This window comes from Triturus cristatus, chromosome 2_1 (genome assembly GCF_964204655.1).
Source record: "Triturus cristatus chromosome 2_1, aTriCri1.1, whole genome shotgun sequence".
In the NCBI taxonomy this organism is placed as follows: Eukaryota; Metazoa; Chordata; class Amphibia; order Caudata; family Salamandridae; genus Triturus; species Triturus cristatus.
Genome location: NC_140581.1, coordinates 992,550,432 through 992,562,735, shown reverse-complemented (window position 1 = coordinate 992,562,735; position 12,304 = coordinate 992,550,432). Strand labels below are relative to the sequence as shown.

The 12,304-nt window shown below is 44.7% G+C and overlaps 1 protein-coding gene across 2 annotated transcripts in view; it reads left to right on the top strand.

The window, feature by feature from the left end:
- Positions 1-12,304, top strand: part of FOCAD (focadhesin) — a 1,730,079-nt gene that overhangs the window by 42,049 nt on the left and 1,675,726 nt on the right. For both annotated transcript variants that reach the window (XM_085634390.1, XM_085634400.1), the window contains exon 2: positions 8,393-8,468. In XM_085634390.1, coding sequence (XP_085490516.1) covers positions 8,412-8,468 — 57 coding nt within the window. In that variant the 5' untranslated portion in view covers positions 8,393-8,411. The remainder of the gene's footprint in view (positions 1-8,392; positions 8,469-12,304) is intronic.

Here is a 12,304-nt window from a genome sequence, read left to right as displayed (position 1 = left end):
TGTCCCCCCTTACATCTGGTATGATAATCAAGCCGAATCATTACACCCTGAGTAGTTTCCCACCCATCACCCTGGACCAATTTCGGGAATTACTGTCAAGAGTAAAATCCGGTGCACCTTCAGATAGTTGCCCGCCCCACATCTTAAAAGAGTGCTTCCTGACTCACCCAGCCCCTGCCCTCACACTCCTGAACAACTCCCTGACTTTTGGACTAGTCCCCGCAGCTTTTAAAGAAGCTATAGTTATTCCGCTTCTAAAAAAACCAGGGGCAGATCCTGCTTGTAAAGCCAATTTTCGACCTATCTCGCAGCTGCCTTACTTGGCAAAAGTCCTGGAGGCACACGTGGCCAAATGCCTATCTAACTTCCTTGAGGAATTCTCCTGCTTCGATACCCATCAGGCAGGCTTTCGGCCTGCACATTCGACTGAAGCAGTAGTCACGACAGTCCTGGACACCCTGCGTGACTGTGCCGACAGACGCTCTCCACAAGCCCTGGTGCTCCTGGATCTCTCGGCCGCTTTCGACACGGTCGACCACAACATCTTGGTCGACCGTGTCGAACAAGCCGGCATCCGGGACCTAGCAGCCGGCTGGCTGAGATCCTTCCTGACAGACCGTAACCAAACTCTACGCCTTGGTGACTTAATGGGCATCAAACAGGCTATCACTTGTGGAGTACCACAGGGCTCCTCCCTGTCTCCCCACCTATTTAATCTGTATATACTTCCCCTGATTCAGACCTTAAGAGACAACCAGGTGAGAGTCTTCAACTATGCAGACGATTTACAACTGCTCTTTACCATCGACAACACCGAAGACTCCATACGGCACTTCCAGTCTACCATGAGCTTCATTAAAACCTGGATGGACCAGAACCAGCTCAAATTAAATCCGGGTAAAACCGAGCTAGTCCTGACCGGCGAAAGCGGCAAGTACTGGGGCCCGCACTACTGGCCCTCTGAATTGGGCCAAGCTCCAACGCCCTCCTTGTCAGCTAAAACACTTGGAGTCACGGTGGACTGTGACTTATCTCTTAAATCACAAGTAGGTCAGGTGGTCTCCAAGTGCTTCTTCCAACTGAAAAAAATCCGGAAGGTACGTCGCCTGCTCACACCTGAGGCTATCACCCAGGTTGTGATCTCTACGGTACTATCCCATCTGGACTACGCAAATGCCATCTACCTAGGTCTTCCCAACTACCTGGTTAAGCGACTCCAGATGGTACAGAACCATGCCGCAAGGCTAATCCTGAACCAACCAAGGCGTCAGGCAGCCACCCCCCTCTTAAGGAAACTACACTGGCTTCCAGTAGCCCAGCGCTGCGCCTTCAAGACTGGCTGCATAATCTTCAAGTCCCTATTCTGCAAAAGTCCATCATTCATCAACAACCTGATTTCTAAATACACCCCTTCCCGCAACCTACGCTCACTCCACCAGAGCCTCCTGCAGACGCCTTCCTTCAAACTAAAGCGCGCAGGAGGTCGGAGGTTTGCCACCCTCGCTTCCTGCTTGTGGAATTCTCTTCCTGTGGAGACCCGGAATTGTCAAGACCTCCTATCCTTCCGGAAAGCCTTGAAGACCTGGCTCTTCAGACAAGCATTCTCATAAACACTCTCCCCTCTATGTTCATGTTACTGTTGATCTTAGCGCCAAGCAACCAATCGGTGATAGTGCGCTTTAGAAATATTTTAATAACATAACATAACACTCCGTTCATAATCATTCAAGATGTAATCAGATAAATGGATTATCAGATTTTGCTTTTGTTTTTTTCTTTTCAGGAGGTTTGTGGCTGTATCATGATTGCTTGACATGCGTGTCCCCTTTTGGAACATGGTTTCTGCTTTTTGAAGACGTTTTGCTGCTCTCGCCTCCATATTAAATGTTTTAGCGTGTTTTAAGAATCCCAGATAGTTATGAAAATGTCCGTTCACTCCTCACATTGGGTGGTTTCTGTTCTGATGTGGTGTGCACTCTTCACTCAAATTCAAATGTTCCAAAAGGGGACACCCATGTCAAAAACAAACACATACTCCCACTCACAGACCCAGACACCTACTCACACATTTATTCACACCTATACAGTCACTCACCCTCTCACACTTGCACATCCACTCACACAACCACTCACAGACCTATAAAACCACCCATACACCCACTCACACACCCACTTACACACCTACACAATTACACATACCCACTCACACAATAACACACACCCACTCACCCATACCATGCCCATACTCACAGACCCAGAAAACCACTCACACAACTATCTAAAGACCCACACAGCCACTGACACAGCAACTCGCACACCCACTCATACAGCTGCTAACACACCCACTCACAATCAAACAGCTACTCATACAGCCATACACACACCTACTTACACACTCATTCAACCACCCACACAACCACTCACGGACCCTGAAAACCATTCCCACTTCCACACCTCATCACAAAGCCACTCACACACCGATATAGCCACTCACACAGCCCCACAGCTACTCTCACACCCACATAAAGGCATTGATACACTTATAAAAATTGCACTAGGAATGTGTTTGTATTAAATGTGTTGTTGTTTTAGTATTTAATTTGTGCTTTTGTAAATGTCCAGTATTTGTAAAGCGCGAACAATTACCCGAAGGGGTCAAGGCGCTGGGGGCCGTCGGGAAGATTAAGCAATCTATTGCCCAGAGTCACATGGTGCTGGGCTGATCTGGTGCCGGGGATCGAACCGTGAGCCCCGGGTTCCGGAGTCAGTCACCCTGGCCGCTGCGCCACACCTCTTCCACTTTTGGTTGGGATCGGATCCACGGATCCATAACATGAATTAAAAAAAGACTTGGTGCATTGTATTTATAGAAAGACTACATAAGTTACCTTCCCTTCATTTTTTCAAATTGTAGTTTTAAAAATATATATTAAGAATAATAGTGTGAATAAAATGTATTTATAAGCTTGTCAAAATATTTTGTTGTAAATTTAACTTTTGGGTGAAATTGTAGTACAATTTATATTTTAAAAAAAGCCTTGTGAAATTCACTAAAAAACCAAAGGTTACAGGAACGTTATAGTAACGATATAGCTTTTAAGAAAATATCAAAAGGTAGTGAAAGAACAAACATTACAGGGACTTTGTAGTTAGGAAATGGAATTGATTTTTGTTTAGAAATTCACTGAAAAACTCAATGGTTACAGGGATGTTATAGTTGGGTTCAGATTTTACACACACAAAATCATAGACATTCAGCAGTTATAGGTTACTGAGTTAACTATAACATACGGCTCCGCAATGCACTGCTCATGACATGGTCACTGACATCACTGAGATGGCATCAGTGATGTCATCAAATGACATCACCGATGACATCAATGATGACATCATTTTTTTTTAAACAAACTCTATTGGGTTTTTTCATAGCAATTGTGCGGTAGCAATGCAATCACGATCATTCAAATAAACCTGCAGTGGTCAAACCCCATTAAATGGTACTAGCATAACCCCAGCATTACATCCGCAAAGTGGTAAAACATTGCTCCATATGGATCAATGATGACAGCTCACTGTAACCTTATCACCTACTACACTCACTGATCACTCACGAGAGAGTTCTCAGCGGATAGTCCTGTCTTTTCTAAACCACTACTCTAAACACTTATGACCAAAGTAAGATGTCTAACCATACAGGCTAGTCTATCGCAAACCACAACCACACATTTGTGAACCATAAAAGAGGTTTTAAGTGCCGGTGTCAGTTTTACACAAATCACTACAACACACACCTAGTAGAGAGATCTTCGCTGACATGCATTTGTGTCACAAACCACTTGTACAATTATTCTTCATCCTGGAGAAAGCTGTCCGCAGAGAGGTCAGTCTGTTGTAGACCACTATTACATTGAGCCATCACCCTAGAGAGAGGTCTTGGTGAACAGAAGAATTTATTGCAAAATACTACTACACATATTCATCACAAAGGAAAGAGGTCTAAGCAAAGTGGTCAGTATGTTGTAAAACACAACTATACTCCGCCATCACTGATGGAGTGAAGTCTCGATGAATAGCTTAGCTGTCACAAAGCCCTAGCACTACTATACACATACATCAGCAGGGAACATGTCAGTGTAGTGGCTAGTTCACTTATAAATAGTGCACCCACTTTAACAACGGGATTATAGTTCAGATGATGTTATTTATTTATTTAATGAGTTTTATATAGCACTGGCTAGACCCAAAGGAGTCAGAGCGCTTTACATGAGGTTCCACACAGTTACAAAATTACATCAGGTAACAGGTTACATCAGTTACTAGTAAAACATTTAAAGAGTCTAGAAAATGAGAATAATGGAGCGTAGAAGGGTAAGGGGTAGGGTGAAGGGGTAGGAGGGAGATACGACGTAGAGGCGAAGTAAAGTCTGCCCAAAGTCCAGCTTGGTAGGTGACGGCCAAGGGGGAAGTCCACAACCCATCTCCTCTTAAGCTAACAGGTAGCTCCACCGGGCATTGGTCAGCAAGCTAGGTCTCAATGGTCGGAGGAAGATCGCATAGTTTATGCCATGATGGGAGAGCCGTGTGAGGGACGATGGTGGGGGAGCACCCCTAGCCTCGCTGGTGTAAGCCCAATGAGCCAGTCCATGGAGTCCGGTGTGGTTGGAGGGACTTTTCTATTTGCTGCAGACCGGTGGAGCGAGAAGGGGGTGGGTGCTGTAAGGGCTTCGAGAGTGAGGAATAGTAGGAAGGAGCCTTGTTGTTAAATGATGTTAGAAATTGTAACACTCTGTAGTACAGGAAAAATAGTAATTTAACGTATGCAGTAGCTCAGTATATACCTTTAAGTGTTAGAAACTTTTACAAAACACTCACACTGGCTGGATGATGTCATCAGTGATGTCATTTGAGATGTCATCAGTGATGTCACTGACACCATGTCATGCTCAATGTAATATGTGAGCTCATAAGCAGTGCATTGCACTGGCGTATGTTATAGTTAGCTCTGGTAACTATAACTGCTGAATTTCTATGGTTTTGTATCTGTAAAACCTGTACCTTACTATAACATCCCTGTAACCTTCGGCTAGAAAGGGACAACGTCTTTTGCCTTTTCTACAGCAAAGTCTTTAAGCATAGGATTAGCTTAGTGCCATCCACGCCGAGCTGTAAAATGACAAAAGGTTTTTTAACCACCCCAGGCACAGTATTACAGCTTTGAATTGGTAAAATACCATCCAAGCCAACAACCTGAAATGAATAAAACCAACCCCTAAGATGGGTTTCGCTGATATTATAGCTCTTAAGAGCGGTTTAGCTTTGTCCAGACGCAAGGGAGCACTCAGTTTAAGTCAAAACAATACCTTTTCAGGCTTAGAGTGCTGCATAAATTATGCAGAGAGTAAGTGGAGAACTCCGGGTAGTTCCCAAGTTTAGGTGGAGTACAGCTCCTGTAAAGAGTACCTGACCGCACCAGCGACACTCTGAATTTGCTCACCTCAAATGTATGCTTTTCTAGACTTTCAGACTATTGTTTTGACTTGTACGGGGTGCTCCCAACTCAACAGCCAACATCTCAAATGTAAAGTTATTACCCAATTTGAATAATTAATAATCATTTAAATAATGAATAAAATAACTGTTAATTATTACTTAATTAACTTCCCATCCTACAGCCCTAAAAACCCAGCAGCCCACATCAAAAATGACAAAAAAATATAATTATTACACAATTTACATCATTAATAATCAAAGTATAAATAATAAACTGATAATTAATTGTTTATTGATTATTACCTAATTAACTTCCAACCCTATACCATACAAACCTATTAACCTGCTACATCACTGTAAATTATTATTAGAAAATAATTTAAAATGATGATTCACTCAAAATTGCAAACTATATTTAAAAATATTAACATTAATACAAACAATAATACAAAATGTATATATGAACTAAAAGCACATTAAGATAATTGCATTTTTAAAAATTGTCTACAGCTAAACTGTTGAAAACGATGTTAACAACAACGAGATTCTTGACAGCGATATTACTTGAAAAAATCGATATTCTTGACAACAATATTTCTGCATCATGATATTTTTGCATCTCAGTATTTTGTTTCCAATATTTCTGTACCAAATATTTACAACTTGATATTTTGTCCAAATACTAGAAAGGGGAAGGGATCTGTTTGATGGAAATTTCAGATTGAGATACTGGCAACATGTGATCAGGTAGCATGTATCCTCTATTTACAAAAAAAGTTTGGTCTGCTGGGTCCCAAGATGGCTGTGATCTACAGAGCTTGCATCTAAGCCCCTGTTCCCTTGCCCAGCTATCCTCACCTCGACATGGAGGAGTTGCATTGATGGTTGGGTCCAGATGAGATGATTGAGCAGTACCCTTTAGTGTGGTGATTTGGAGCCTGACTTGGTGGTGGCTAGTAAGGATAGCTCACTGAGTGTTCTTGTGCTGGGGAGTAGTGGAGCAGATTGCCTGACCATCGGTGGTGTTCCAGCGGCCACCGTTCCGTGGGTGAGAGGAACAGGAGTGGCACACAGCTTATTACTGAGTGCCAAGAGGTTATGCAGCAGAGCAGAAATGAGGCAAGACTTTGGGGTAAATGGACTTGTGGGTAACTAGCTCTTGTTCCAGTTGGGAAGAGACGTGCCAGAGAAGGGGCAACTTTTCCTGACAACTGGAAGGAGGTGAACTGTATTTCACCTCGTCAGTTGCCGGCATCTAGCACACTGACATCGAGACCTTTGCCTAGTCAGCGTCACTTTAAGTACCTAGGAGGATGGTTAATGACCAGAAGACTATCAGGGACATCTACATATCTGAGCAGCTGAGAAACCTCTTCTGGAGACACCTGTTTGGCGACCGCCATTGCAGCGAAAAAGAAGAGCATAGAGAATATTTTCAAATTACTGGACACAAAATCCAAGACTAGGCGAAGGGAGTCAGCAGATCTCCAGACAAATAATGAAGCATTGGCACAAGGTGAGCAAATACTCTTGTGCCCCACCGATGCCTTAGAGAGAAATTTGAAGGTTGAGACTGGCACCCTCAAGGCAGCAGTAAAAAAATCTGTAAAAGAAGCGGAGACTCTCTCCTGAAGTGTTTAGATAGTAGAGCTGACATTGGAGGGGATAGGAGAGAGGCTTAAAAGACTAGAGGGCCATACGGTATAGATGGATGGAAAACTGAGTGGTGCTTCTCTGTTTGAGGCCAAAGATTTGGAAGCCGGGGTGCCCTTAGAAGAAAAGCATGGAACCCCAGACTGCCTTTGCAGAGATACACAGATTACTGGTAGGACCTAGTGGAGGTCAACAACAAGGCGCTTGTGACTGGTCTATAGGACGTTTTGGCCAAACTGTTGGGCTTGCAGTGAAGAGAGACTTGGTGGTGAAAGCGTTCTGGCTCTCCAGGAACAAACTTAGAATGGGAGCAGGGGCTACATTTCTCTTCACAGTTATTTCATCAGAATTGAGAGAGGAGCAAATTCTGAATACTGTCATTCAAAAAAGATCATGAAATGGGAAAAGGGTAGGCTTCGGTTGTTCCCAGCCTTGACGCCTCATATTGTATTCAGGAAGAGAGCTGATGATTGACAAACGGGAGCTGAATAAAAGAGAGATACATGTCTTGATGGGCTCGCTGGCAGGACTGAGAATTGACTACCAGGGTAAAAGGTGCCTTTTGTTTTGGGCGGACTCCACTAGGGCCTTTCTAGATAATTTAGATCAACCTACTGATTAACTTTGTGACTTGGAGAGGGGGGGTTTATTGATGAGATTTCTTACAATTTTAGAGAAAACCCGATGGTTGTGTGGGTATCAAGTGTTTGGCCCACTAGGGATCTTCTCCGAGAGAAGGAGAGAAAAAATGAGTAGCGGGGTGGGTACTACATTGATCTGTTGTCACTCTACTTTCCCTTTACCTCATCAACTCTTTTAGAGTCGCAATGGAAATAGGACTGGAAATAGAATGCTTACTAAGTTAGACGAGAAGGTCTGCTGAGTTTAGGGGGTGAGGTTTATAGTTGGCATGTTGAATTGATCTTGGTTATATTGAATTCTGGATGCCTTAAGACACCTATTCTGAAGTTGATCCTAATAAAAAGCTTTGGACCATAGAGTATACATTTTCCTACCGTAATCTGGTTCTGAATTTGTCATGATCTTCATGTAATGTGAAGACGACTCCTTAATCAAGAACAGTTATGTTGCTAGTCCATTTCATATGCATTTTATAGTCTGTGCATCAATTAAATGAACTTTCTAACTGTCTTAAATTCTAATGGTGTGGGAGAAAGGCTACATACAGTTGGTAACTTAAAAAACAAATGATTTATTTTTTTAAAGAAATATATACTTTATTTTGCAGTCCTGGATACTAAACAAAGATGTCAGAAGATCTCAGAAAACGATTTGAATTTCAAAACACGCTTATTCAGTCACAGGTAAGATTACCACTTTAGTACCATGATAGTATATTTAACGTGTTTTTGAGAGAGTTTGTGTATTATAAAAATGTCTTGCTTTTCTGTTCTGTCATTGCAATTAATAATACACTTGTAAACAGACCCACTACAAAACATTCATTAGCAACTTTTTTTTCAAACATGTTTTTATTTAAGTTTTTGACAGAGTACATCGCATAGCATTACCATCATATTTTCACATGCGTGTTGTTAAAGAGTGTTTACAGAGGTGAAACTGTGAAGAATCATATACATCACCAGGGCTAGTCCCCCGCCCAAACACAGTGGAATGCACAATTAAGGGGTACAGATGCGAACGTAAATGGGCGTAGGGCACGTCCCAGCGTCCTAGACAGTGCGGCAAGTAGAGCCAAATGATTTTCATCGTCCTTTGTGCTAGCTCGCTCTAGATTTTGTCTAGTCCGAAGTTACTATATAAAAAGTACTACAATAGAGTTATAACAGCTCCTAACTGTGGAGCAGTCAACACAAAATAAGTAACCAACCCCTTTCCTCCCCCACCCCTCTCCCCGAACATGGTGACGGCACAAACAAAAGAAAAACTCATACTTCAGGTTGCTTGACTATTTGCACTTCATATCTGGAAGAGGTGGAGCGCCGTGATGGAGGAAGGACAAACAGCGGATGGCAGTCCACGGGAAAGGAAGGCGAGCAGGGGACCGCATTTAAATTCAAAGTTCTTAAAATTATCCGTGTAGATGTCCGACATTCGTTCCGGGCTAAGGAGCTTCCATAACCTAGAATGCCAGAGGGAAATTGCAGGAGCGTCTCTCCTTAACCAGGTGGCTGCTAATGTTATCTTCGCCGCCCCTATACAGAGCCCCATGATCTTTTTATCAGCCCGGGTCTGATGTTCTAAGGATGGGTCACGAAGTCCCAGAAGGACCTGCGCTATGTTGGTGGGGATATGGTATCCCAGCATATCCTTGACGTGGGCAAGGATTTCTTTTTTAATTTTATTTTTGAACTTTAGAGCGAATATACAGCTGCATACATAGTATGACAATGAGTTCACATTTCCAGCATAGTTAATACATAGGAGGCAGTGAGGAGAAACAAACATGACATCTCAGACTGTGCTGATATACACAGTCTTATCAAGACACTGCAATACACCCCGCAGTTAGACACTCACAGAAGCCACTATAATGCTGTCATTTCCACGGGGGCCCTTCTCTCAGCATTCCCAGCAGCAGTATTACGCCCAGCTAAGCCGAGTGGAGACCCACAATTTCCAGTGTGCACCTAGCAATGTACCCATGAAAACAACCCAGGCCACCCTCCTTCCCGAGCTCCGGAGGGCCTACGCCAAAAATCTTTATGCGGCTACCTTGTCGTCTGCTGCAGCCTCTCCTGCCAGGAGATAGCATCTCAGCGGAGCCCAGATGTCCGTAGGCTGTGATGTTGTCGGCATAAGCTCAGAGTACGTGCAGTTCTGTTCTTGGCAATAGGTAAGATCTCGTACCCAGTCCTTGAATTTCGGGGCCCTGCCCCTGCCCCTGCCCCAGCGACACGCAACTCTCCTTTTAGCCAGCAAAAAAGCAATCGCGATAAATTTGCGGTGTGGCGCATGTATTGGCACTACATATCCCAGCAGGGCTAGGAGAGGGGAGGGCACTACCACTGTGTTGATCATTTTAGAGAGCGCTTCAAACACCTGACACCAACCTCGCAAGCCCAGGCTAAGTGAAGGAAATCCGCCCCAGGAGCCCGGCATCTCTCGCATCTGTCATTTTCTCTGAGCTGATAGCTGTGAAGCCTGGCAGGTGTGTGATATAGTCTGTGAATGTATTTGTAATGTATGATTCTGAATCGGCTACTGGAGGAGATGCGTTCCGTCTGTAGTAAGCAGAATTGCCACTGTTTATCCGTCAACGGGGCCTGTAACTCCCGGTCCCAGTTTTCCCTAGCTGCCAATTGCGGCGCTGGTATTAACGAATGTACCGATCTGTATATTTTGGAAACCAACTTAGCCGGGGCTTCGTCGGTTAGGATGCGTTGCAGCGGGGCCATTTGCGGGGGCTCCTGTGGAAAGCTGGGTGTGAGCGCCCGTATCCCTTGTCTAAGCCGGATGTATAAAAAAACGTCAAGGGGAGAAGGCTGTAAGCTCTCATAGAAGTGGTCCATGGAACGAAATGTGCCATTGTGGTACAGGTCCCCCCATGTCACTACGTGGATAGTGTGAAGCAGTTTCCGGAATCCCGCCTCTTGCAGCAGGGGCATACTTGGGTGGTAAGCAAGGGGCAGAAGCGGCGCGTATAACAGGTCAAGCCCCAGTGAGGCAGCCAGTTGGTTCCATGCGGTCACCGTGCTAATCACCGTCGTTGGCGTTTTATCTCTCCCCATCAGCGGGATATACAATGCGCCCTCTATTGGGATCGGGTGCGCCAGCCAATGTTCGGCTGCGAGTTGGGGCATATATCTGGGTTGACGTATCCAGAAGTAAGCGAAATGCGCCTGGGCTGCACGATAATACAGCTCAAAATTGGGGATACCAAAACCGCCCTGATCGTACGGCTTAACAAGGATCTCCCATTTGAGCCGGGGCGACTTTACGCCCCAAACTAGCCTGATGAGCTCGGTGCGGAGTTGCTTAAAAAAAAAGGCGCCCGGATGAAATGGAATATTCAAAAATAGATACAACAATTGCGGCAGTATTATCATTTTAATCAACGATGATCTGCCAGCCATGGACAGGGGTAAAGCGATCCAGCGAGTAACGTAGTCCGTAATGCGGGTAATCGCCGTGCCATAATTAGCCCTCAGGAGCTCCTCCCTGTTTTTTTCTATTTGTATACCCAAATATTTAAAGTCCCCCTCGCACCAGGCGAGGGGGTAGTCCAGCCCAAACCGCCCAGTGGAGGCCGTTAGGGGGAACAAACAAGACTTGCTCCAATTGATCTGGACCCCGGAAATCCTACCAAATCGGATGAATTCCCTAAGAATCGGGTTGAGATTATCCTTAGGGTCGCGTATATAGAGAGTGATATCATCCGTGTACATATATATTAATATTTGCCTCTGGAAACATCTCAGCGCCCTCTCTTTATGGTGTTGTTGCAACTTTGCAGCCAGGGGCTCCATGGCTAGAGCAAACAGCAAAGATGATAGAGGGCACCCCTGTCTGGTGCCTCTGGTGATGGGGAATGAAGCGGAAAGCTGGCCGTTTACCAGTACTTTAGCTGTAGGAGCGGTGTTTAATAACTTGATCCACGAGATAAATATGCCTGGAAACCCCATGCGTTCCAGCACTTGGAACAAGTAGTCCCACTCTAAGGAGTCAAATGCCTTTGTGGAATCAAGGAAAACGGCGGCCATTGGCTGGTCATCATGCACCGAATTCAGAATCGAAAAGAATGTGCGCAGGTTATGGGATATAGCCCTTCCGGGCACAAACCCAGCCTGATCGGGTAATATCAGGTTAGGGAGAAGCAGATTAATGTGAGTAGCTATAAGCTTAGCTAGGATTTTCACATCGCAGTTCAGCAATGATAGGGGGCGGTAGGAGTCGCATTAATTCGCTGCTTTCCCTGGTTTAAGGAGTGACGTGATGAGGGCCATGCGCATCGAAGGGGGTAGGTGGCCCACCTCCAATGCATCTTCATACACCTCTCTCAAGACCGGCGCCATAAATTCAATATACGTCTTATAAAATTCAATTGGTATCCCATCCAACCCAGCGGCCTTGCCCGACCTCATGTGCATAATAGCTTCCCGCACCTCGTCCAATTCGAAGGGGGAGCTCAGAAACTCTCTTTGCGCATCGCTAAGCCACCCCAGGGACACGTCCTCCA